Here is a 25,971-nt window from a genome sequence, read left to right as displayed (position 1 = left end):
ACGTATGCGTACTCTCACCTGTTTTGTGCAAAGAGTTGTGGCACGGTGCACAGAGGTGTCAAGGATCTGGACCATGAAGGCAGTGCTAGTTGCTTTGAGATTCTGAGGTAAGATACGAGAATCAGGGGAGAAGCTTGCTACTTTGCCCACTTCTCCCCTCCTTCTGGTCCCTTTACCATCCACTTGCCCCCTCCCAAGTGCCTTGCCCCCTCTCAGGCTTCGGCATGGCCCGGGATATGCTGTTTTACGGGCGGCGGTTCGAATTTAACCTCCAATGACCCGATCCAATGGTTTCTAACGGCCCAGACCGATCGAGCTGTTGCGTCGTGCCCCTGCACCTGTTTTTTTTTTTTTTCTTTCTCAGTGCATGCTTGTTTTCTTGTGCTGCTGCACTATTATGCCACTTACTATGCAGTTGAGTATGCATGGTGACCTGCGCCTTCTTGCGCCTGCACCTGTAGTGTAAGCTGCATACCTTTCTGGCTGCAGCACTCTTGCATTCTTCCGCCCTGGCAGCTGCCTCACTTGCCACATCAACCCTCCAGAGAGCTGCGATAGTGACACTCAGCTGCTGCAAGGCGCTGCAATGCGATGCTATGCTATGCACTGCGCTACATTACATTTTCATCACTGAAGGTCCATATGGTGTTGTTTATTTTTATTCTTTTGCTTTTTCTTCTTCCCCCTCAACAATTCTCAATCTTGCCATGGCAAATTTACGGCTGGGCAAAAAGCGATACTTTCCGCGTTGCTTTAGTTGCGACTTGCCTCAGACCCATCACCCTGCCAGCCTTTGTTTTACAGCTGCTATGAAAGACCAAGAAATCAGCCTTATTGCATCACGCTTTACTCCCTTTTCTTTTTCAAAGACATCCATTTCCCTGTTTCGCCCTATCTTGTCAGGGATGATCTTCTTAAGCACGACACACTGTTTCTCGTTCTCGCAGAGGTGCTTCTTTAGCTTAACTACGAAGGTGAACATGACATGAGCTGAGCTGAGCTTTTGACTTTGCTCTGCCCTGCACTTTCCGCACTGACTGTGCATCAACAATCCCATTGTACAGATGGACATGCACATGCCACAACTGCAACGTCTCATCCGTGCCCGCTCACTACGGCAGCGGAACCCAAATCTATCTTTCTATTCTTCCCCCCTGCTTTTGCCCGATCCTTCACCAGCGGCACGGCTTCTAGAATGGAGAGATTGCCCACACGTTGCTCTGTCCAGGCTGCGACAAGGCCTTCAGTCGCCCTCTCAGTTGGTGCGTCTACTCGTTCTCGCATCTCCATACCTCACCACACCACGCAGCATTGTGTACAGGCATATCCGTCACGCAAAACGATTCACGTCGTCGACGCCGCGTCTTCCGCCTGCTTGGAGCTGCAAGCCGTACCATCCATGCTATCTGCTTCAATACCAACAGGAACACCCTATAGCAGAAGGTAGCCCACCAATGCGATTCGACCAAGTCAGCATCATTATATCCACTCTGACCGCCTGTGCAAATAGTGAAAACGGAATACATCAAGTAAATGCTTGGGCTTTTTGAAATCTTGTGCAAAGTTGCCATTGCCTGACAACCTACCTTCTCAACGCCTCATTCGCTCTGGCCTGGCCATCTCATAGCGACAACACTGCCTACAACAGGACACAAGATCCGCGGTTTGTAGGTGTCACGAGCCGTGGTCCGCCTTTTGCTGGTGCAGGGTTGCAGATTTCCGTACCAAGGGACGCTCCGAGACAAGGGGTTAGGTGGCAGGCTTGAGCCCTGAAGCCTCTCGCAACTTTTTCTTCATTGCTTTTTCCACCCCACCACGGAGGCGGTCATGGCTCCTGGCCTTGTCGGGATCATGGGTTTTGCGTCCGGACTACAGATCCACCCACCGACTTGTCGGCTTCGGCGTGACATGCTGACCGCTACGGAGTACGCTCATTTCAATCCCAACGCTGTCATATTCTAACGAGCCTACCTCTAAGTGCCCAAACCAATGAAAAAAGAGTCACGAGAATACAGGAGACGTCTAGCCAAGACAGAATAGAGTCATGCCATCGCCCAGGATGCGGCTGGCTTTGCCGCAGGCTGGTTTCTCTCTAGCGGATCAGAACTCCATGCCCAGCACGGGGTAGTCAATCCGTGCAAAAGGGAAATAACCTGCTGAAATTTGGGCGTCATTTCTTGCTGAAAGCCGCAAAAGTCTCAACCCAGCTGCGTCAAAGTCACGGTTGCCGCGACCCCCAAGTACCCACTTGAGCCCCAGAGTTGCTCTGATTCGCCCAGCCCATTCAAGAACAGACTGGGTATCTTTGTTGCGCGCGATTCGGACGACCGCCCCAGAAAAAAATATGACTTAGCAAGGGTTTGTGACATCCACCTCGCAGGAGGAGGCTTTTGGTTCAACAAAAGACGAAAACTGATTAGATGAAATCTCTCCAAGGCCTGCCGGTCTAAAGAGAGCAGAATGTTGAGTCTGGACCCCGAGGATTGGCAGCGGACACCAGCCCTAGATAACACAATCCGCCCGCTGCATCCGCACCAAGATACAATAGCCTCAGGCTTCTGGCGGCAACGGACGGAGCATCTCTCATTCAGTGCGTTCAACGGAACGTCTTGCTAATTCAAGGGTAACGCTTATCGGATGAACCGCCTCTGAATGGATGGTGGCGCTGGAAACATCCAATACGGTGAGAAGGTAGGAATCATTGACGCATCACGAACATTATTATGGCTTGCTATAGCCATCTAATTTAGTATCCCTTGGACAAAAAGGCAAGGCGCCGATGTACGCAATTATCGATCCCTTGTTCATATTATAGGAACTCCAAAAGCAGGATGCTGTTCATTCCTACACATACATGTCCTCAAAATCAAAGTAAAGCTAGACGAATGCGAGCGTTCTGACCAAACCAAGGCCAGAATATGACGAAACTGTCACCAACAAATATGAACATAACGATACAGTAGCACCTTACGAAGCAGCTTCAATTTGACCGCTTCGTAACATAAGATAGGTGATCGGACAAGTGCTGAAATACATTCTTTACGCCTATTCGTCTGGGTTGTGTAGTCGTTGACATCGTCCGTCCTTTTTCTAGTGCCATTGTTAAATCGCTTTTCGAAGCGTGGCCTCATCAGCCAGACGACAACAGCACGACTCTAGCCTGAATTTTATGCAGCCACTCGCCAAGCTATGAATGTGGTGCATCAAAAACGTAGTGTGAATGACAAGAGAGGCTAACTCACTTGGCACCTTTTCAATGCCTGTTTAGCCAGGGCCTAGAAAACGCGCGAAGACGGGGGGTTTTACCCTCAGACACACTCGGGTCTTTCCATCACTTTCCCATCCTTTTTGTAGTAGGGCGTCATCTATTACCATTGACTCGTTACTAGTAGGTACTTCTTAGTCGAAATCGCTCTCAACTGGTGGTCTAGCTGCTAGTTCCTCCCGCTGTGGCGGGCATCAAGCCAGCGTTGGCGTGTGCCCCGGATACGCGCCCGTACTTGGATCGGGCGACTTATCGGCAAGCTTGAAGACTCAGGCTGGCCTCAACCGTTAGCTTCTAGAGCGTGCGGCTAAGAACGGCACCTTTTTTTTTTTTTTTCAACGTCGACGCGTAGAGACGAACCTAGACCACTAGGCTGGCTATATACCCTGCTGTTCACGTCTCAGCGATTCCCGTACGGTCGAAGAGAAGAACCCATCCTCCCAGCAATACCAGAAGAGGCAGAAGTAGCCGGCAGCTACATTCGAAGGGGCGATGTTCTCGAACAGCCAGCGTTTTCGCACTCACACTGCTTTGCTGAGCCTCATTCGTCATCTTGGGTTCTCTGATCTGTGGCTAGCTGTTGGGTGCTTAGTATCGTGGACTGGCCAGGGTTATGTACGAGAAGTTTGTCCAGCAACTTCCTCTACTCTCGCACCCAAGGGTTCAAAGAAGGGATTCTGTTCGTCCGTTGAGAATGTAACACTCGGGGGAATGTAGTAATCCATCTATCAGTATACTTTGTGGCATCTTAGTATCATAATCTGCCACTCAGAGAGTATATTCCTGCAAGGAGAGGGGATGTTGCTCTAATTTCCAGCAAGCTATTGCCATGCATCTCGTCGGTCGATTTCCATGATGACTGTGTTTTGACGGGGGCCATCCTAGGCTTACGCCTCTTGTCTGGGCTGGGTTTTCACGCAATGACGGCTTATGTGACTTTTGAGTCCTGAGCCTGGGGGTTTCTTATGCCCAAGTACGGGGAGCTAGCTGAGCTTGATATCCTTTACCCCTTTCACCCACGACGGGACACCATCCGGGATAGGGAGTGACGGAAACCGCGCTTAGTTTGCTGTCATTCCGGCGTAGCTTGACTGAAATCGCCCTGGGGGGGTACGGGACTTGGAATCACCCCTCATCATTCCAGCGTGCTACTTCCAAGATATCTGTTTTTCTTATGCATGATGTTGCGGTGGACCTCTCATTGCAGGCAGGCATGCCAAAGTGCTTCTCGCCGAGGAGGCAGTGGAGTCATCGTCAAATGTCTTGAGACATAAGCCACAGCCTGCAAGCAGGTGTTTCTTTACATTTGGAGCAACTTATCAGTGCCATTCGTGCATGCTGCCCCTGTCAATGCCGAGCTCCCTCAGTTGTACGGACACACTACGTGGGGGGGCTGAACCAGCCAATTCAACCTATTCCGAAGCCCTGCTCCTGACGCAGCGTTGACGCTCCCACCCACTTGACATTTTACGAGGGAAAGAAAAGCAAGCAAACCAGATTTCCATGGGAATATACTAGAGGGCCAGGGAAATAGCTCCACGAAAGGCCGATCGTTAGGGCATATAGATCCAGTGGAACCAGACCTGACGACCTCGAAAGCTGTGGTGCGTACACTATCCTCGGGAGCACCACTGTCCTTTGAATCGGCCGATCTGTCCTGCAATGTCACTCTATATGTGAAAATCCAATCGCAACAGACCGCCTGCGACATCTTTTTTTTTTTTTTTTTTTTTTTGCCTCTGTGCTTCCGCGGTACTACCGGCCCAGGGTTGTTTTCGGGGGATTATACGGGAGAACTATTTCAATACGACCCAGGAACGGACTGAGTTCGTACGCTCGCTGCGACTCTGCGACTAGGCTGACTGGAAGTATCACTCCCGCTTGGCATGGTCCAGACTTTCCCACGGGGTGTGACGACGCGTAGAGACGATTGATACGCAGTGACCGCCAGTGAAACTGTTCCATGAAGAGTTGCAGACGAAAGGTGGTAACTGTTCCCCGGTACGTCGGTTGTAGTCGCACGATTTGAAGGAAGTGGGCGGGGATCGTCAGTGCTGAGATTCTCGAGTGGCAGGAGAAGGGACGGTCGCTCGAGCGTTCATCGCACCAAAGGAGATCAATGCCCAGAACTGGGCTGCTGGAGGCTGAAGCTCGACGTCTCCTTGCGGAAAGTTGGTGGTTTTCCTGTGACAATCTCATCACATCCCAGTTTAGCATTGGATCAGCACTCGGAGCAGTGAGCAGCGACCCGCGTTCAGGGGACGGGGAGGTTGGCTAACCCCCCATGTAAGGCACGAGCCAACCGGATTGAGGTCGGGGATTTCGCCGTTGTAGATTGTCACGGCAAATTACTCTATTTTACGGGCGTAAGGGCCGGTAACAAATGTTGACGGGGTCGATGTCATCGTCATCGGTTCATCCAGCAGGCGGGTGGTTGACGATGTGTACAAACCGCTAATCTCAGACAGCGATCCGTGCGCTGAGGACCCTATCACACGGATACTTACAGTGCAAAAAGGCAGGAATGCGGGATCGCTCCTCTCCTGGGCTAGATTTTTGATTAAGTGGCCAACGGTCTGCTGCCAGACATCAACCTGCGCCCGCCCGTAGCCTGGTTCCTGAAAATTAGACATGGGAATTGGTACAGACATTCCTCAACCAATGTTTCGTTTCATGCACAGACCAATTGCTAAAGCTAGGGAGCTCCCCCGACTAAATGGGGGAAGACCAAGTCAATTCACATGATACAGCACGTGATGTGAGTTTCAAATGCGCTTGGGCTTTCGAGAGTCGCGAGACCCTGAAAGGGATGGCCGAGAACGAAAAGTTTCAGCCTTGCTAGCAATAGTGACGTGGTTGTTCGAGTGATGAGGTGATGCGACTTTTCATATCGTATCATGTACTGGAATACCTGAATCGACGTCAACGAAATAAAGCCTGGTTTGCTTGAAATAGGAAGTGACTCAACCAAGCGCGTCAACCTTTTGTTCAGAACTTCCAACATTCGTCTTACAAGGGAGCGGCATCAGCATCAGGGAGAGACCTAAAGGAATGCAAACAATCTGTCTCAAAGAAGAAAGAGAGAAAGAAGAAGAACAAAAACATTACACGCCACAAAGTAGTCAACAATAACTGAGAAGCAACTCACACAAACAATAATCATAATGGACGCAGCAGCGGCAGCGGCAGGAGTAACGGTCAACATGTCGGCGGCGGGTACCCTGAATCACGGCTCAACCAGCTTGAGTTTCGGTTTCTACTTCCTCCCTTTCGCAACCGTCATCTGCTTCCTCATCCCGGTCCTGTACCTCTTCCCTCCCATCCCGGCGACCACCAGCGATGCACTCCGCGCCACACACTCCAGAATAGGGGTCACGCCGCCAAAGAGCAACCTCAAGGACCAGTTCTCCGCCACCCACAAGGAGGCCCGGCCCGGAGCGGCCGCTCGACTGCAGGCGCTGTTCGTGTATCCTATCAAATCATGCCGTGGTATTGAGATGAGCAAGAGCAAGCTGCTCCCGACTGGCCTCGAATTCGATCGGCTGTACACTTTCGCACAGCTCAAGTCGGCCTTCCCCGTCGCCTTGGATGCGCCAGAGGAGACGAAGGATAAGCATAGCTGGGAGTTCATTACACAACGGCAGTTCCCCCTCCTCGCAACCGTCAAGGTTGATGTGTACGTCCCGGATCCGACCAAGAGCACGGCGTTCATGGAGCAGCGCTCCGGCGACGCCTGGATCGTGTTCCGCTTCCCCTGGCAGGACCGCGGTTTTGCGGGAGCGATGCAATGGATTGCCGCCAAGATCCGCGACGGCTGGCGCGCTGTGCCGGAGAAGGAGGTTCTCTTGCCTATTGAGTTCCCCACCGCAAAGGATATCGAACAGCGCGGGTACACGTACGAGGACGTGAGAGTGTGGAAGGAGATGGTTCCCGCGTTGAACATGGGGAAGGAGATCCCCAGGGAGCTAAGCCTTTATCTGGGCGTCAGCAACAAGTTGGCGATTTTCAGGGTTGACCCATCCAAGCTGAGAGAGGTCTATCGATGCGCGCCGCCCAAGGATGAGGCTGGATATCAACCGATTGTTGGGTTCCAGGACGCGGTGAGTGTGCTGACGTGATGAAGGAAACCCTCCTAGAGGACTTGCGGCGAATGGAGGGCTAATGATTGTGTTAGTATCCTTTGCACTTGATGAACCTTAGCAGTCTCAGCGAGTTTGATTCTCAGGTCCCAAAGGACGATGACCTGAAGCAGCTTGATGTTAGGAGGTTCCGTTCTAACATCATCCGTAAGTAACCTTCTCCTTGCTACCTGATGTATGTCTGGCTGATGAGAAAAATGCAGTCGCTGGTGCCCCGGCATATGACGAAGAGTCGTGGAAGTCCGTCACCTTCACCCAAGGAACCTCAAAGACTACCACTCCCGCAGAATTTCAAGTCTCTTGCCGTACTGTCCGGTAAGTGGCGCCACTCATTTTACCCGTTCCCTTTATCACTCGTTTTGACAAGCCAAGAGAAACTGACTGGATAACAGGTGCAAACTTCCCAACGTCGATCCGGCCACGGGCATCCGCCACAGCGTTGAGCCCGACAGGTCACTCCGTAAGCTCCGCGACGTCGACGAAGGCGCGCCGCGCATGGGATGCTTGGGAATGCAACTGTGCCCGCTTTTCAAGGGCATCGACCGTGTCGAGTACATGCAGGGCTGGCTCGAGGTCGGCATGGCCGTAGACGTGAAGGAGCGCGGTGAGCATGTGTACATCAAGCAGTAGTCGTTCGCTGCCCTGCGTGCCGGCAACGACATACTGACAGGGCCGTGGCATGGGTGAAAATGGATAGAGGCGTGATAAATGTAGAACAACCTAGTCAAACCCAAAATGCAGGACAACAGAAATTCAAATCATCAATATTCACACTCGAGCCTCCGTAGATTAAAAATGCCGTTACTCCTCCCAAAGGCCCGGTGCGTTCACCAAAACACGGCCCTCAATACAAAATTACACCGATGTATTTCCAATTCCGCAGCCACACCCATTTGCTCGCGCGTTTCCTGGTATCTGACCAAAACCCAAAGAAAACCCCATCGCATCATACGCAACTGTTGCTAAACCGCTTTAATGACAAGAAAGTTGGGCTCTCTTTGTGTGTGGTATTCCATTTCATCGTCATCATCATGAGAGGTGCCAATCCAAACACAGAAAAAGTGTCAAGGTACGGCGGCCAAGGCACTTGCTCGCTTACTCACTTACCCACAAACTTATTTGAGATCAGCGGGTGTCAGCGCCTGAACCATACTGGTTCCCTCGCTGAAGCGAGTCCGGAAGATTCGGTTGGCGTTCTGGAACATGCCGTCCTTGAGGGAGACGACGATGAACTGCGAGCCCTTGAATCTTGTCTTGATCAGCCGGCCGATGTTCTGGGTATGCGACAGATCTAAGGCGGCGTCAACCTCGTCCAGAATGTACATTGGCGCAGGCTTAAATTGTAAGAGGGCCATGATAAGGGAGAGAGCGATGAGGGATCTGTCTGATGTTAGTTCTGATGCGACTGTAACCTGGTATGAGGGTGTCCTCACCTTTGTCCACCAGAAAGCTCAGTCAAGCTCTGCTTCCACACCTTTCCAAGCGAAACCTTGACCTCGAGGCCATCACTAATGGTCTTGCCTTCGGGGGGATCCAGCTTGGCGAAGCTGCCAGGCAGCAATTCATTGAAGATCTGGCCAAAGTCGCCATTGACCTTCAGCCACGTCTCCTCCAGGGCCTTCTTCTTGTAGTCGTCAAGACTGATGATGGTCTCCTCGATCTTGCGCTTGTCGCGGATGACCGTCTTCATCATGTGCTTGAGCGAAACTTCCTTCTTCTCAACACTCTCAATCATGTTCATGACCTTGGGGTTGATCTTCTTCTTCATGCCCTGGAAGCGGTCCGTCAAGTTGCGCAGAGTCGCTTTGCACTCGGCAATGTTCTGGCCCTTGAAGTCGTAAGGTGTTCCTGTACGGCCGAAGTTGTCTTTCTCATCGGCAATCCAGTCATGCTCCTTTTCCATCGACGCCACTCTCTGCACGGCGGATTCCTGCTCTTTGTGGAACTTGTCAACTTGGTGGCCGAGTTTCTGCTTTTCGAGACTCTCCTCAGCAATACGAGCGTTCTTGGACCGGATTGCATCTTCAAGAGCGTGCAGCTCATCATCGAAGCCGTGAAGCTTCGCACGCTCGTCATCCAACTCAGCCTGCACACCATCGAGTGTCTCTTGCAGGCTGGCCTGTTGCTTGACGAGGTCCTCGACATCTTGCTGCTGAGCTTTGATAGCTACCTCTACTTCTTGCAGCTGCTCGCGGGCTGCAGACAAGTCACCTGCGACTTGTTCAGAGTCAAGCTGGGCGGCTTGCACCTCTTTTTGCAGCGCCTTGACCGACGCAGTATTCTTTGTCAAGCTAGCTCGCAGCTTGTCTAAGGATTTCTGGAGCTCAACAAGCTTTGCATCCTTGTTATTGTCGAAGTCCTTCATGTCCTTCTCAATGCGCTTCACGTCTGCTGTGGCTTCAGCGTGCTTCTTCTTGGCCTCTGCAGTGTCGGTTTTAAGTTGAGCGATAGTCTCCTTCATGTTCTCCACCTCCTGAATGATGGAAGAGGAAGAGTTGCCGCTGATCTGCTCCTCGGCAAGCTTGATCTCGTGACTCTTGAGGTCAAGCTCCTGCTTAATCTTGCGAGCATGGTCGAGTTTGGACTTCTCGCTTGCAATAGTGAGCTGGAGTTGATGCAACGAACCCTCAGCCTCCTTCAACTGACGAGTGATGTCATTTAATTTCTGCAGAGTTACGAGTACGCCGCTTGAGTTGGGAGAGCTACCTCCAGAGAGTGTACCAGACGGGTCATACGCATCTCCCTCGAGAGTGATACTCCTCATTCTGACATTGGGGTCGAAAGTAACCTTCTTGGCTGTGTCTGCATCGGCACAAATGAGTGTGTTACCAAAGACGTACTCCATGGCAGCAGATACCTCCTCGTCGTAACCGACGAGCGACAGGGCCAAATCGACCTTGCCTGGTGCAATTCTTTGCGCTGTGGCAATGGCTTGAGCAGAGGCCTTGAAAGCAGCAATCTTGTTGAGAGGAATGATGGTAACGCGCTTGCGAAGCTTTCCTCCCTGGAGCAGCTGAGTACCAGTGACTTCGGTATCGACCACAACGTTGTAGAGGCGGCCACCAGCGCAAATCTCAAGCGCTGTACCGGCTTGGGTGTTTTGCTTGTCGAGGGTAAAGAGCTGAGCAACCAGACCCTTGACCTTAGACCTGTCAAAGTTGGGTACAGGGTCAGCATAGTTAAAGTCAATGTTCGCGACCTTACGCCTCAAGCCATCGGCTTCCTGGCGGAGACCCCGAATTTGTTGCTGAAGAGAAGATTGCTGCTTGTAGAGCTCTTCCTCTTGGCCGGGTTGGAAACCCAGTTTGCCCAGTTCCTTTTCAAGCCTCTGTGCTTGAGACTTGAGACCCTCAAGATCCTGGAGGAGGCCAGCATTCTGCTCTTTTGCCTTTCTTGCCCGCGGCTCCTCCTCCTTGATGCGCTTCTCGAGATGAGCAATCTTCATTTTCGCTTGTTCTTGTTCGGTGACGGCGGCGGTTGCGCGGTTCCTGGCGTCTTGAAGTTGGCCTTGGTAACCACTTTCTTGGCCATCCTTGGATGCAACACCAGTCTGTAGAGTTTGCAACAGCTCCTCTTTGGATTCGGCGTCTTGACTTTGCTTCTCTAGGTCATCCTTGACAGCGTCAAACTTGGATTTAATCTCTTCGTATGCCTGTGTTTTGCTTTGTAATGTCGCTTCCAATTCGGACACAGTCTTTTCAACGGCTGTCTTCTTCTCCTTTTCCTCAGCCATACTGGAGTTCTTCAAGTCCATGACCGTCGCAAGTCTAACAATCTCATTGGAATGCTTCTTGACAGCATCCTCCAGAGCTTGTGCTTTCCCTCCCTTCTTGAGTTCTTTGTCGCGTTGTGCGCGCACTCGTTTGACATCTTCTTCAAGATGGGAGATTTCACTCTTCAGCCGCAACGCAGACTCCTCGAGGTTATTTTGTCGCTGCTTCTTGCCCTCGAGATCTGCCGCAGACTGTTCGAGCTTCTCTTGATACCGTACATAGTCATGTGCCACAACCACTCTCGTCAGGCGCTCTAGATCGTTCTGAGTTTGCTGGAAGTCTAGAAATGCGCGCTTCTCTGTCCGTAACTTCTCGAGCTTCGGCTCGATTTCTTCTGTCAACAGACCTGTAATTTCTTGGAGTTTCATTTCTTTCTTGGCCATTGTCTTTAACGCTTTGTCTCTCCTATCCTCGAACATCCTGGTTCCTGCTGCTTCCTCAATCATAGCGAGGATTTCGACTGGCTTCATGTTGAGGACCTTAGTGATTCGGCCCTGCATAATGAGGAAATTTGGGTTGTTGATATTGAGCTGGACAGACTGGAACAGGTTCTGCACTGTTTGTTGTTGGGCGCGGTGTCCGTTGATGAGGTATTTGGAAGTGCCGCCGAGAACGATTTGTCGAGTAACACTGATCGTCGCATACTCCTCGAATCCAATGGGCGACTTCTTCTTGTCTCTGTTGTCGAAGACAATTGTGACGCTCGCTTTCGTAACACCGGCCTGACCACGCTTGTAGATAAGATCCTATCACGCATCGCATCAGCTTGAAGCAAAACATCGATTGTCACTCGAAATGGGTTATGTACTTGGAGGTTTTGCGCTCGGACTGTGGTCATATTCGTAATGCCCAAAACGAAGCAGATGGCGTCTAGAATATTAGATTTACCAGAGCCGTTGAGGCCGGTGATCGAGTTGAAACTCTCGTCCCTGTGCTGTGTGAGCCTGCGTCCCCCTATGAAAATCAGATGCATTGTTTGTTTACCATCCCGAAATCACCGTTCGCACGGCATACGACTTGAAGCCCTGTGAAATGTTAGTTCTGGGTAGCAAAGACAAGAGAAAACAAATCGCATACGTCTATGATCACTTCTATGACCCTCATGCTGCAGTGGTTAGTACCTGGTGATGTTGTTGCTGAGGAGAGCTCTTGCCAGTGTCGAGACTTTTTGTTTACTTTGGCTCGGTCGCGTTTCCACTCCTCCCTCTTCATGCAACCCTCACCCACCTGTCCCGCCCGATAAGGCCCTTATCGCTTGTAGCAACCGCGGTCTTGCCGCAAGCGCCATTGTCATTGCCCAGAGCCAGGGGACCCACGACTCTCAGCCGCGCTAAACCGGATCCGGACTCGACCAAAACATTCGGTTCGCAAAGGCAAATGATGAAGGCCCATCAACACCACCGCACACACACACATAGAGCTTCTGTTTCCCACTTTTGCTATCCTCTTTTCCCCCAAGCAGCTCCTTTACCACAGCCCGACTCCCTTAAGAACTCGATGACAAGCTAGCATTTCTTCTTCTCTTCAAAGCGACACTATTGCGCTCGTCGCGACTTCCCACACACAATGGCTACAATGCGAGGCACGCGTGTGCCACTTGGCTCCGCGTCATGGATCGCCGAGGAGAGGACCACAGCACTCAGCATCGTCCAAGCTGAAGCCGAGGAATTTTCGTTTGCCGCAAGAAACGAGCTGGACTGGCTTAACGAGCATATGGCCGGGATCTTCAACGAGAATGAAGTGCACGTTTATCCTTGTAGCCAACTTAAAATCAATTGCTAACATGATGTGCAGAAATGTGGCCGAGATTTTCAAAACTCCAGGAAAGCTTCGCGGCAAAACACCGCGAACAGCGCGTAAAGTCGATAACGGCGAGCCTCGTGTGGTAAGTTTGTTGATTTTAACCCGCGTCATCAACTTCTGGCTAACGGTAAGCAGCCATTGTCAGATGTATTCTCCGCAACCCCTCAAGGCGCGCCGAACGCCTTCACACAACAGCTTGCCCGAACATCAACGCCAAAGCTCAACGTCGCGCAAACAACTTCGTCCCCCAGTCTCAGCAGAACTGCCTCACCACACAAAATGGCTGCATCTCCCAGGGCGGCCACTTCGAAACAAACTGTTGCCCTAGCTGATTCTGGCTACTATGGCAGTCAGGATATGGACAACATGGATGTTGACCTTGTCGAGGACGAGACACAGGTAACCGAGCCACGATCTAGTCCTCCAAAGAGCACGGAACGGAGTGGTCATGTTGCATTCCATACCGACGATGAAGAGAATACCTCTCAAAGTCCGGCTGTCACAAGGACCATGCGCTCACCTGAGGTTACATTCCAGACGGCAAAGGAAGACCAGACGACACGTGTAATGAAGGATGTAACTGTGGAAGCTCCCGCGCAGATTCTCGAGTCACCAGCTTCCCGTAGCCCCACGAAAGAGGTCTTGGTTCCCTCATCACCCGTCTTATCCCCCAAGCCGCAGTCGCCAAAGCGTGTATCACCACTCAAGGCATCGCCCAGTAGGCGCTCCCCAGTTAAGCAGGCATCGCCTTCGCCGTCGCTTGGAGCTGCTCCGTCTCCGCCTCCCCAACCTACGCCGGCCGCCGAATCACAGGAAGACGTCGATGTCCACCTTGATGAAGATACACGGTCACCGTCCGTAGACTCTAGCCCGATTCGGCCAGTTAGGAAGAGCAGTCTCAACTTCGCCTCGCTGCCTGCCAGAGAGCCCTTGAAGAATAAGAGCCTCGGACCTCGTGTATCGAGAACAAGTCACTTGGACAACCACCGTACGAGTTACTACGGCAGAAACACAGGCGGCAAGAGTTTGGGCAACAATGTGGAGGTTCTCGGGGCTTCAGATGACGAGGACAACGATGATATGGACATCGATACCGTAACCAATACGATTAACGATGCCGACAGCTATGCTTCTACACACAACAAGGCCTACACTCAGCGGTTACAAGATCAGATTAACATGCTTGGTAAATCTCAGCCGAACGCAAGCCGACCTTCAAAGTCGATACCGAATTCTGCAGTCGTTCAACAGATCGTCCAGGCTCCTCCATCGCAGCCTGAACCAGAGACGAGGGCAGCATCACCAGTTAAGAAATCTGTACCACCACCAACTCCTGGGGCGTTCCCACAAGACGATGAGGATGACGAAGAAGACTGGATTGCACCTCCAGTACCTGCGAAAGATGTACCCGCTTCTCCTCCGCGGCCGCATTTGCCTAAGAGTCATACTGCAGATGTCATGGAAGGCATTGAGGCCGATACTGTCAGTGGCTCTGAGTTTGCTCTACCTAAACAGCGACAACAACCTGGCCGAAAAGGCTCTCCGAAACGAGCGCCTGTTGTCCCTGAACGTACCACTAGCACACATGGTCATGGCAAGTCTGCCTCTGTGTCCGTCTTGCCTGACCTATCAAAAGAGAAGATGGCCGACGATCTGGCTTTGTCCCAGAAGCACATCTCTGTTTCCAACCCTCTGTCTGCAGTCCTAGAGGATGGACGGCCGGAGTCCCCGAAGTCCCCAACAAGAAGCTTCCGTGATAGTCCATTGAAGCAGGTTAAGAACAAATTGTCTTCTATTCTAAAGACATCCAAAGGTCTTCTTGCTAGTAGTGCGGCAATTAGCGCTGAGGGCAAATCTTTGATGTCGCCTTCATCCACACGACTTGGCTTCCATTCCGAATCATCTACAGATTCCATTGTTCCGCAATCGGTCTTTGCCGAGCCATTGTACCCGGACTTGTCCAAGCACAAGTCGGTCGACACTCAAGGTACTGCGGCTACGGGAAGTCCCGAGCGGCCTGTTGCGCGGAGAACAAGGGCATCTGTTGAAAAGGAAAAGGAGGACAAGCGTAAGGAGAAGGAAGCCCGGCTGATGGCTGATCAAATGAGCAAGTTGGATAGGGCTCGTGCCGAGGAACGTGAAAAGGCTCGAGTTTTCAGCGAAGAACAAGAAAGGATTGCTGCCATGGAAAAGAAGATCGCGGCGCAGAAGGAGAGGGAGAGGGAGAGAGAGAGAGAAAGGGAGAGAGAGAGAGAGAGAGAAGGGGAGAGGGAGAGAGAGAGAGAGCGGGAGAAGGAAGAGAAGGAAAAGGAGAGAGCTGCGAGAACCCCGGCACCAAAGGAGCCATCAAAACCGACTAGGACGAGCCCGCGCAAGGTCAAGGGCCAAGTCGAGACCGAAGCTCCTGTTGCCGCTTCTCATTCCGAGAAGGAGAAACCAGATGTGGACATGACCGAGGCGCCAGTCCCGGTACCACCACCTTCGGCCACTCGATCCGCTGGCCCGAGCCAGGCAGCAAGGAACAGAGAACTCCGTCGTCCTACGAAGCCAACGAAAGAAACTGCCACAAGAACAAAGCAGCAGCCGACCGTTATCCGTGTCAACACTACTTCCCAGCACTCCCAGTACCATCCGTCAAACAGCCAACTGTCTTCGAACCTAGAAGGTTCATCGGTGAAGCCTAAGTCCCAGCCGAGTTCTCACAGCAAGCAGGCATCGGTCAATAGTTTCAAGAGTTCCGCTGGGTCCACGGGTCGGCCGAAAGCCCTTGAACTTGCTGCTAAGCGAAAAGAACAAGAGGAGAGAGATATCCAGAAGAGAAAGGATGCCAAGCTTGAGCTTGAACGCAAGCGCGCTGCTATTCAAGAGGAAGAGCGCAAGCAAGAGTTGCAACGGCGGCAAGAGGCGGAAAGACAACGAGAAAGGGAGAGAGAGAGAGATCAACAAGCCGAGGCGAAGAAGAGGCAGGCCGCCATTGAGCGTGCGAAACAGACTCGAGCTCCGCCGCCTGCCGTCCGATCTCAACCTAATGGCCCGCCCGATTACACAGCAAGCCAACGAAGTGACGGCCAGCCCTCTCGGCCACCCTCCCGTCTGCAATCGACTATCCCTCGGTCTCAAGAGGATCGACCGGTCAATGCAATTCTTTCCAATGCCTCCAAGGCTGGCTCTAAGAGGCCTCTCCCGCAAGACGGTGGCGATGACCGCAGTTCACGCAACCCAGCTCGCCATGGACCATCCTACCAAACTAAGGAAGCCAAGCGTCGGCGTACTAGCGACGACTTTGCTGATGAGCTTGACATGGACATTCAGCCCCCGAATATTAAGGGGCCTCCTGTTCGACCCCCCTCAGTCGGCTTCAAGAAGGTTCGTTCTCCCCACAGGTCTCTATACCAAATCCCAACCGCTGCTAACACGCACCATCAGGAGATGCCTACAAAGCCGATGTACTCGAGTGGATACGGCAACGTACCCCAAAGTGCATCAAGGGATTTGTTCAAGGGTGTTGTCACGGCCCAGCACAATAGCACAGTCAAAGCAACCAAGCAGCTGGACATCAATCAGTTTGCCAAGGGAGAAATCCCTTTTACTCCTAATCCCAATCCCGCTGGTCCAGCGCATAAGACGCCGGCGCGAGCTATGGGTGCCGCGAGTGCCAAGACAACGACGATCAAGAAATCGGCCACGCGATCATCACCTCGATTCCAGGATGGCGACAAGATTGAGCTTCCTGAAATTGACACAGACCCTGAAGATGAAGATGAGGAAGAAGGGTTCGTGGCAGCCTGGGCCGACTCGCCCGATTTGCGGCGAGCTCTTATGCGACAAGAGAATACGGATCCCTCAGATATCTTCGGTGCTCCACGTGCTTTGAACATGGAAGAAGTGTTCAACAACAGTAAGGAGAGATGGCACAAGTTCCGAGCGCGGACGTCTAGCGCAAACTGGAGCGGATCAGACCGTCTGACGGAGGACGAAATCCGAAAGGATCTTGCGGCCCGAGACAGGCTGCGTAGAGAGGGCGGTTGGTCGTACGAAATGAGCAAAGATTTGGCTTGAGTGCCAAGTGTGGTTTACGGCGTTGTTATTGTGTGTCAGGGATACAGCTGTGTTGGACACACATGCGAATGCGCTCATGAGGATATCAATCTGCAGGGCTGGATGGGCGCTAGGGGATGGCTACACGGCTAAAGCATTGCGCGTGTATTAATCACTGCCGTGGAGGCAAACTTTTGTTTGGAATTGTATTGATTGCGGGCGTTGGACGGTAGCATAAGACATTGGTTTACAAATGCAATAGTTTTTGCAAAATGATAAAACAAATGAGTTTTTCTGGGCACTCAAGTTACATCTGCCGAGTTTCTATTCACACCCCCGGATGTGTCATGGCCTGTATCGTTGCCGGGATGTTCCAGATGTTGCCGGGGCAACGGGCGCGTATCCACGCGTTTTGGTCAAAGAGTCAGCGGGGGCGGGGCAAATCTGACGTCGTCTGAAGTTGGTCGCCTGCTTCTATAAACAGCTCGAATCTAGGTCCGACAAGAAAAAGCGCCGAGAACTGTGCTACACGAGGGTGGTAAATAGTGTACCATGAGGGTTTGATGATGTCTAGGTTCCTTGCCCTGATATAGTTTCATACCTCTAGTTAAGCCTGCACCGTTCCAGCGCTTCTAACCCTTTTCTGGCGGAAGAAAGTGCTGAGAGAGTGACCTCTTTGCGACAATGAGCCAATCCTCATTTCATTTAATTTCTTGGTGCCACGCCTAGGGCAGATGTGCATGGTCAATAACATGGTGAAGGAGATCCCGGAAATCACAATAATAGCTCAATACCCCCCTACGGATATCTCCAAGATCACAAGCAGAAAAATACGAGGGTCCAGGCTTAATCGTGCGGCTGTTAGTTTTCTCATTACAATCATAGTATCATGCATCCTGTTGTAAAACGACTTGGTTTGTGACTGGCAACAAGGCGGGCCTGTTCCATTTATTTCAGCGGCCGGCGAGTTTTGATAAACTTATCTTCGCAGAGATGTTGACAATTGTTCTTTCAATGCTTGTTATTAAGTCTCGTGAATCCGAAAATTTTGTGCTAGACTTATCTGGGTTACTTACTCAAAGGGTGCAGTTTTAGGCCCAACCTGAAAGGGGACATGCATCAATGACCCTTGTCGCATCTGATATGTCGTGAGAGACTTTCAAATCTCCTCTATGTCTCGTGGGAAGTTGCAGTCTTATATGCCGATGGTCTGTAACAAATTGCCGAGTGCTTCCGGCTGCATGGTAGTAGCATTGCGGTCACAAAAATCGCAATATAGTAAACCATATTGCGAGGGTTTAGCATATATAAAATGATTTTCCTTTGCCCAAAACAAGGAATACAAAAGTGATGGTTGTGGCAAGGGTGTTCATAACGAAGCAACCAACATTATCCAAATTGATGGCCTTGCGGTCGAGTTTTGAAGCGACAAAGAAAAGCATTCCGCCATACTGGGCTTCAACAGTAGATGTAGACATCTACCTAATCCGAGTCTCGCTCAGATTTACCTCATGTAGCTAATGTGGGGGATGGCGAGATAGGGTTAGGCTATATGAGCGAAACTAGTTGCATCATCATGGCTGGTGTCGATTACTGCAAGAGTTGAGAGTTCTCAAAGGACCACTATTTAAAGAAGCTTTGGCTGAAAGCATCCATGTGTTTCATAACGTAGCTTCGCTACAGTTTCCTAGCATTGGCTACAAGAGCTCACTAGGTGCAATGATGCCGGTAGAAGGACTAGTATGTCTACAAGCAATCGCTACGGCGCTGAGGGTCAAAGAGAGATAAAGATTAGAATAAACGCGCAAATTTGCAGATGTGCAGGTATAAGACATGTCAAACATGACAGAGCGACGGGGAAGAGGCGTCGTTGACAACATGTTTCGGTGACGTGCACCTACAAAGCTAATACATTTTCTAAGGTAAACGCGAAGTTGTTGTCGTCGCGAGCACTGGAGCAAAGCTGCCCAACATCAGGCTGAGATTTTACTCTTCGTCAATAACCACGCTGGGATAAGTCGACGTCAGCATGTCAAATTGGGGCGGTGTTCGTGGTTTACGTAGCCATAAGTCTTAGCGGGTGGCTTGACCAGTCGTGATGATCGAGGCGCTGTTTATCACGCCTCCCGGGAGCTCCCCACTCAAACGGTGGCTTAGCCCAAATAGAATGACTGGGGGGAGGCACTTGGACATTTTAGGCAGCTGAGGTATCCACATTTAGAGGTTCAGGTGAGGAAGACAGCTAAGAGAGAAAGGTAGGCCCACGAGGCTACTAATGTATCAATGCATGTACTACGTACAAGAAGGGAGGGCAGGTGAGAGGGGTAGCAGAGCTGAGGCAGCCTGTAATGGAGGGGCAGTTGGGTGCAGCACGAACAGCGGTTGAATGTCGCCGGGGAGTCCCTGAGGTCCCTGCTAAAAATTTAGACCCCTGCCCAGTTAACCCTCTGCTGCCCGCGCAACCGAACGGACACGAAGGATGGGTGGTCCGTCAACAAGACAGCAGATACTGTACTATGTAATATTTGCTTCTGCTGTTCATTTTCGCAAATACCACGCCCAGCAAATGCGGCTCGCAACGCTCCTCCTATTTTGACAACCTGCAAACTCCTTTCTTCTTTGGAGGACGGCGACTCAGCGTTGCATCACGTCTGGATGCTATCTTGCGATTCCTTTGCTCATCCGGTCGCATAATAGATCCCTCCGACTTTGCATCTGCTGGTCATTTTTGACGTCATTTGGTGAGTTGTTCCTCAGGTCGCATGCCCATCTATTCAATCACTTTTGCATTTCCCCTTTGCCATGACCAAGGGAAAGACGGCGAAGCACCACTCCTGGAGAGCTAATATCCTTCCGTCTCTTTTTTCTGGCTGGCTGCCGCTCGCTGGATTTTAAATCGGCGGTCCTATCCAGCCTATATCGCCGGGTTGCTATCTGCGCTCCTCCGCGATTCCTGGTTCCGTCATCTAGCATCGATACCAATCCCTGTGATATGCGGTATTCGCCTGCTCGACGATCCTGTCGCTGCAAAACACAGCGAAAATTCACTATCGCTGTGTCGGCTGCTGCTGGCTTCCATCCTGCTCTCGGTCTTTGTCTGGCAAGCGTTGTCCGTAGGCTGTCCGACTGCTTACGCTCGTCTGACACCACTGTCATTATTGTGTCTTCCGCGGTATTCCCAATCGTGGATACATGATTCCTGCCTTTTGCAACTTGCCTCGTGACACAGCGGCTGACACGTTCACCATATTAGTCTTCCACTCTTTTGCACCTTCTCTCATTCGTCAACGCGAGCGCGATCGCACTCGAAACTTGTTCAAGGCCAAGTCCCCTTCGTCTCCAAGAAGTGCACCGCCTCCTTCCAACCCACCGAATACGCGCTTGCAGTTGCGCTACTCTGAGCCACGAGGAGGAGCTACCTACAAACGATAACTTCACACCTACAACCTCGCCATCTCAACGCAGGAGACTCCGCCTCAAGGCTACCAACGACAAACTCCTGACCAAAATTACTCGACCGAACAAGCTGGATAAACGTCGGGCGACGGGAGAAGCTCCGAATCACACCCGCTTTGACACTTTTACATCGTCGCCACACATACCGTATACGCACAGAGTATTCAATCTTGGAATGCATCTTGAGCAAATTTGATCAGCTCTTACACCTTGCCACTAGTTGATCACCTCAATCCACCGTCAAGATGGGAGGCGTCGACATGAGCCGCGACTACTACGCGGACCTGGAGATCCCAGCGAATGCCGATGTCAACGAGATCAAGAAGCAATTCCGGAAACTTGGTGAGACGGTACTCTTCGTTTATGCATTGACCTAGCAAGCTGACTCTCTGGCAGCTCTCAAGTACCATCCCGATCGCAACCCGGGTAGGGAAGCCGAGGTCAACTCCAAGTTCCAGATGATCCAATCAGCCCACGAAGTCCTAACCGATCCCGACCAAAGAGCCAAGTACGATGCTGGGAGGACGCGATCAAGATACCCTACTGCGTCCGGAGTGAAAGGGAACCCGTGGCAGAATGCTGGCTCAAATTTCCCGCCCCCGCCCCGTCGTAATGCAACAGCTCGCAACCCACCCTCCTCCTCTGGTGCTAATAGATATCGCAACTTTGCCTCAGGTGCTGCTCCCACTGCCAAGGCCCAGCAACAGAGTGACTCGGAGGCGAAACGGAATGCCTGGCATGCCTTTGAAAATATGAAGGGCAAAGCTAGCCAGTCTCAGTCGAAAGCCAAGAATGAACCTCCTGAGCCGCCCAAGCGACCTGTGCCGCGGACACCCTCCCAAAGACAAAGGGCGGAAGCAGCATTCGGAGCACGCAAAGGTGGTTATGTACCTCACTCACCTGCTCCTGGGGACGAGCCTCCAGTGGCTGCCTCCAACTACTCTACAACCAATCGGCATTCTAATATCTTTGCCGACAATGCTCGCCGACAAGGCGTACCGGACCCCTTGGCTCAATTTCGCGAAGGGTTCACAGACACGCGACAGAGTACACCTTACTCTTCCCATGGCGGTGAAAAAACTAATCCTTTCGACGGAGTGCCTATAGGACGCGCGAAGAGCACTCGGGAAAGTCCTCGGCCGCCCCAGGAAAGCTATGGCCCCCACCTCTCCCCAGGAAGCGCTCGTCAGCGTGCGCAGAGCGTTCCACGCCAGGCAAAGACGGAGCCTTCAAGCCCTCGGACGTCCACGACACCATATGATGACCGGCCAAATACAGCCAGTGCCACTGCCGCCGAATCGCCCAAAGATCCATTCAGATCCAAGGCTAGTGCAAGATACACGCCTCCGAATGTGGCCGCTGGTTTCGCTCAGGGCAGTGGTCATCCCAAACCAGCAACTTCAACCGATGGTTCGTCTAGAACTCAAACGCCTCCCGAGATCACGCTGACCTTAGTGCCAGAAGACGGAAATACTAAGACCGCAGGAACACCCAAAGGATCTTCAATGTACGACAACTTTCATTCCTCGTCGTCTTTTTTTGCTTCATTTCTTAAGCCCAGATTTAATTACGGCAAAAACCCTTCACCTGTGATTTGGGAGGAGCCGATGCAGCAGGGTCAGAAACTGGACCCGACGAAAGACTCGTCGTCCTCCAATTCCTCATCTCCCAGTGGAGATAGTACAAGAAGTCATTCCCTCACACCATTTGAGCGCAAACAAGGCGAACTTCTGAGCCGGCTTGTTGAGAGGCAAACTCCAGAACTGACGCCGATTGGTCGTGAAAAACGCCATAAAAATACCTTAAAACATTATCACAGTTCACTTGATCATGCTGACAGCAAACATTACGATAGTTTCAATTTCCCCATTGATGACGAGACATTCACACGTACCGAGCCGCGGCAACCATCATTCAGTCGAAGGAGTACGGACGATATTAATACTAGGTTTGTTAACAACGACGGTTCTGGGGCCTATCAATTTAGTGCCGGAAGCCCTGTCCAAGACTCGAGTGGCAGGTCTCAGTCTGGAAGCCGCGTAGGCCGTCGATCACCGATCAAGCGCCCGACCCTACGACACCAAAACGACTTTGCTGGCCAAACTGCAGAATCGCCCTCAGCTGAAGGTAAATTTGATGCACAGGATTGGACGACCCAGATTGGGGCACAGAACTTTGTTCCTCAGTCAAATCAGCCTATGTCCACGTCTCCGACTCGCGCGACTCGATCGAACTCCCGTAAGGCGAAGGTTAAATCAACCGCAGGCAGTGCAGGCCTTGTGAATGACGACTATGATAGCGACGAGGAAGGAGATTGGCGAGGTCGCAAGACCGCCGCCGAGCCAGTTGATGCAAAGAGTCCGAACGCCATGGATATTGATCCTCCACACACTGGAGCTGCACCCACCGCCGCTGCTCAATCGAACAGTGCAAGAAACATCCCGGTGGAGCCATCTCGTCCGGAGTGGAGGCCTGGCAATGTGAATGGTGTGAAGGAAACTGCTGCCAGACCTACTGTTCCGAAGCCGGAGTTCAACCCTAATGCTGCAGGTTCCGAGGACAGCGAAGAGTTTAGAGCGAGCTTTGCTGAGCTTAAGAATGTTGCGCCATTCTCACAGAGTCCTTCTGGCCTAGGCTCTTTGGGCGACCTCAAGATGAACCTGCCATTTGAGAGTCAACCATCAAGCAGAATCCCCATCGAGAAAGAGAAGAGCAAACCAGTACTCGAATTTCCGGTAGTCCCCATGGCACCTCGTCCTCCGCCCACCTTTGCGGTACCAAACCTGAAGCCTACCGGTGGCGCCTGGCAAAAGTATATCCAAGACTTCCAAAGCTATGTTTTGAGATGGGAGATCTTCAACGCCCAGGTAATCGAGCACTTTAACGCTCGTAAAACGAACATTGCCGATCTCCGAGCTCGTAAGGGATACGCCTTTCTAGCCTCTCGTGGCAACGACGAACTTCAAGAGTATCTTGACTGGATGCAACAGGACAAGGAGGTACGGAGGAAATGGACTATGGCGTGCGAGGAACACGAGACACGCATTCGAGAGTTCATGGTGTACAAGGGCAAGATGGCGTAGAGGAAAGCTTTCACCGATGACGCATACATCGACAAGGGGCTTAGCATTTCTTGTATTCATGTTTCTCACCTGAGGAGGGGTAATTTCGACTTTGACGACAGCTTAGACTGATGGGAAACGACACGAAACGATACCCGGCATTTGGGAGGATATTAATTCACGCTTCAACTTGTCTCTCACTACCTGCAGCTGATCAATCCGCATTCCAAATATAGTTCAACCGTCGACATACGGGGACATTACCCTGCGACACGAACGGAGGGGTAGTATTTTGTGTACACCTCGTATTTGCGTTACATATTGCGTTTTCTTTCGCATTGTTTTCTGGGGTGCCCGAGCTTAATCGACGATAACGATTGCCTTTTCTCTGGAGACTCTTTTCGTTCCACTGCGGACTAGGCCCTGGCTGTACTTTTTGTGGCCTTGGCTAACATGGGAAAGGTTGTATAATATTTGCTAGACACACTTACTTGGTCTTTTTGAAGGATTTTGGGACCAGGGATGGTGTTCTTTGGCATTCGCACGAGACATAGACAATAAATGCCACTAAATCAAGAATCTTATGCTCAAATCTATGGCGATTTCGACTTGGTTGCTTACGGCGATGGACGGAAGGTTGCCATAGACCGGTCAAAGTGAAGGTTGAGAGAGGACTGCTTCTCACGAATACCAGTTGAATGGAATGTCTCTGTAGAATGGACTACAAGAACCCGATCTCTAGTTTAGCGACTGGGGAGTGAAGTAACTTCCTCTTGATCTATCTCAACCCGATCATAATGGAAGCATCACCAATAGGTACCTACGTTGGTTGTTACATGCAGCCGGTGAAATACCTCTTCTCAAGAGAACCAGAGTAATCACTATCTAATATACCCGACGTCTGTTGCCTCTTAGCGTTTAAGCCGCTTTAATATTATGACCCCACTGGCACCTGATGAAAACTACTACCTGCCTTCCTTCGGAACTGCCTTTTCAACAGTATATTATCTTTCCATTCGTGCGGTAGGGCATTTACGTGAATCTGTAAGGATGGGCAGTAAAAGAAAGTCTTATCTGGCTGTGGGAAGTTGCTAGGACTTTTTAGCTGGAGAGGGAAGGAGTTTAGCCCGGCACCCAGAAAGAACACCTTCCTTTCCGTAGCTTCCTTCCGAGTCTTTAGGCGGAAGGCAGGCACCTTCTTCAATTTCTGCAGACGTAATTAGGCAGGCTGAAGACCGGCCCCAACAAACTATTCCAAGTTGTCTTAACACCACCAGCCCAGCTGCCACTTCAACGGCACCACTGCTTCCCATTTTAATATTTTCAATTAGACAACATTCATACTTCTTCAGTACCATTTACTCACCAATACCGTCCTTCCGCTATGGCTGACTCTCAGGGAAACACGCCTTCTGCTACCAATGCCGGCGAGGGACCCAGTTCCCTTCGGGCAGGTGCTTGGACCGACACCGAGAGAGTAAGTAACACTTGGATCGAGCCTCGATTATCAAACCAAATACTAATGGCTGCAACCAGAATCATCTCATGATGCGCATACTCGCTAGCCTGCTCCCTGATGGGAAGGGCGTTGAGTGGAAAAATATCAATATGCCTGGTCGCACTGTCAAGGCCATGCAGAACCAATGGACCACCATCCTGGCTCAAATGCGCGAGCTGAACATGGGCGGCGACGAGAGTTCGCCTTCTAAGCCCCGGGCTTGTGAGTCCATTTTGTCAAGTTTTGTATTGTCTACTAATTTTACATGTAGCGCAGAAGAAGAACATGCCCAAGAAGGCAGTGGCCGCTGCTGAGAGCAAGAATGCTGACGACATCAGCGACGATACCCCTAAGAAGCCCAACACTCCCAAGAAGCGTGGCGCTTCCACCATTGCCGGCGGTAGGTTGAAAAACTCATCTCCACTAACTTGAAATGCTAACATGTTGGGCAGAGGGATCTGTTAAGAAGCGCCGCACTCCTGCCAAGAAGACCCCCGTTAAGGTCGAAGCTGATAAGACTGACGATGAGGTCAAGCCTAAGGAAAAAACTGATGAGCAGGATAACTAGATCATGATGCTCTGGCCGCAGTCTTTCTTTCATTTTTTGTGGGCGAAACCAGCACAGAACGCTCAGAATGGGAAAAGTGGTGTTGTTGGTTGGAAGAACTAACTAACTGGCTAGAGGGCTGTGGAGGCTGGCTAAGACCAGTGGTGGCGGCCGTCAGCCCACGTGACGGGCCGGCGAGGCCTGCCACCCACACCCCCTCTCAGACTCCTCAGCGAAAAAGCAGTAGAATAATAGGAAATACAGGAAAAGTCCCAAATCCTCCAAATCCGAGGAGTTCTCAACTATTAGAAAACTCGGTCAATTACCGGTTAAACCTGGCCAATAGGAGGCCGTGAAATCCTCCGAATCCCGAAGTCTCAATATCAATAG

General features: G+C 51.4%; 6 protein-coding genes across 6 annotated transcripts; 5 read left to right on the top strand and 1 right to left on the bottom strand.

The window, feature by feature from the left end:
- Positions 1-6,429: 6,429 nt before the first annotated feature.
- CTRU02_202253 (mosc domain-containing protein) lies at positions 6,430-8,034 on the top strand (the record flags this gene model as incomplete). Its single annotated transcript, XM_036719659.1, has 4 exons — positions 6,430-7,365; positions 7,440-7,551; positions 7,608-7,719; positions 7,797-8,034. 4 exons carry the CDS (start codon positions 6,430-6,432, stop codon positions 8,032-8,034), a joined length of 1,398 nt encoding a protein of 465 aa, XP_036588361.1.
- Positions 8,035-8,519: 485 nt separating this feature from the next.
- CTRU02_202252 (structural maintenance-chromosome 2) lies at positions 8,520-12,281 on the bottom strand (the record flags this gene model as incomplete). Its single annotated transcript, XM_036719658.2, has 5 exons — positions 8,520-8,784; positions 8,838-11,923; positions 11,986-12,106; positions 12,162-12,202; positions 12,255-12,281. 5 exons carry the CDS (start codon positions 12,279-12,281, stop codon positions 8,520-8,522), a joined length of 3,540 nt encoding a protein of 1,179 aa, XP_036588360.2.
- A 462-nt stretch (positions 12,282-12,743) lies between these two features.
- On the top strand, positions 12,744-17,039 carry CTRU02_202251 (inner centromere protein; the record flags this gene model as incomplete). Its single annotated transcript, XM_070204015.1, has 4 exons — positions 12,744-12,919; positions 12,972-13,062; positions 13,116-16,346; positions 16,407-17,039. The coding sequence occupies 4 exons, from the start codon at positions 12,744-12,746 to the stop codon at positions 17,037-17,039; spliced, it is 4,131 nt and encodes a 1,376-aa protein (XP_070062597.1).
- A 3,680-nt stretch (positions 17,040-20,719) lies between these two features.
- CTRU02_202250 (DnaJ domain-containing protein) lies at positions 20,720-23,557 on the top strand (the record flags this gene model as incomplete). The annotated part of the gene is made up of 4 exons (XM_070204014.1): positions 20,720-20,816; positions 20,871-21,884; positions 21,930-21,981; positions 22,330-23,557. The coding sequence occupies 4 exons, from the start codon at positions 20,720-20,722 to the stop codon at positions 23,555-23,557; spliced, it is 2,391 nt and encodes a 796-aa protein (XP_070062596.1).
- Positions 23,558-23,667: 110 nt separating this feature from the next.
- CTRU02_202249 (uncharacterized protein) lies at positions 23,668-23,772 on the top strand (the record flags this gene model as incomplete). The annotated part of the gene is made up of 1 exon (XM_036719655.1): positions 23,668-23,772. The coding sequence occupies one exon, from the start codon at positions 23,668-23,670 to the stop codon at positions 23,770-23,772; it is 105 nt and encodes a 34-aa protein (XP_036588357.1).
- A 1,148-nt stretch (positions 23,773-24,920) lies between these two features.
- Positions 24,921-25,602, top strand: CTRU02_202248 (uncharacterized protein; the record flags this gene model as incomplete). The annotated part of the gene is made up of 4 exons (XM_070204013.1): positions 24,921-25,013; positions 25,073-25,277; positions 25,306-25,431; positions 25,487-25,602. 4 exons carry the CDS (start codon positions 24,921-24,923, stop codon positions 25,600-25,602), a joined length of 540 nt encoding a protein of 179 aa, XP_070062595.1.
- Positions 25,603-25,971: the final 369 nt, after the last annotated feature.

Source organism: Colletotrichum truncatum, assembly GCF_014235925.2.
Source record: "Colletotrichum truncatum strain CMES1059 chromosome Unknown Contig_0001, whole genome shotgun sequence".
NCBI lineage: Eukaryota > Fungi > Ascomycota > Sordariomycetes > Glomerellales > Glomerellaceae > Colletotrichum > Colletotrichum truncatum.
This window is presented reverse-complemented; position numbering and strand designations above follow the sequence as displayed.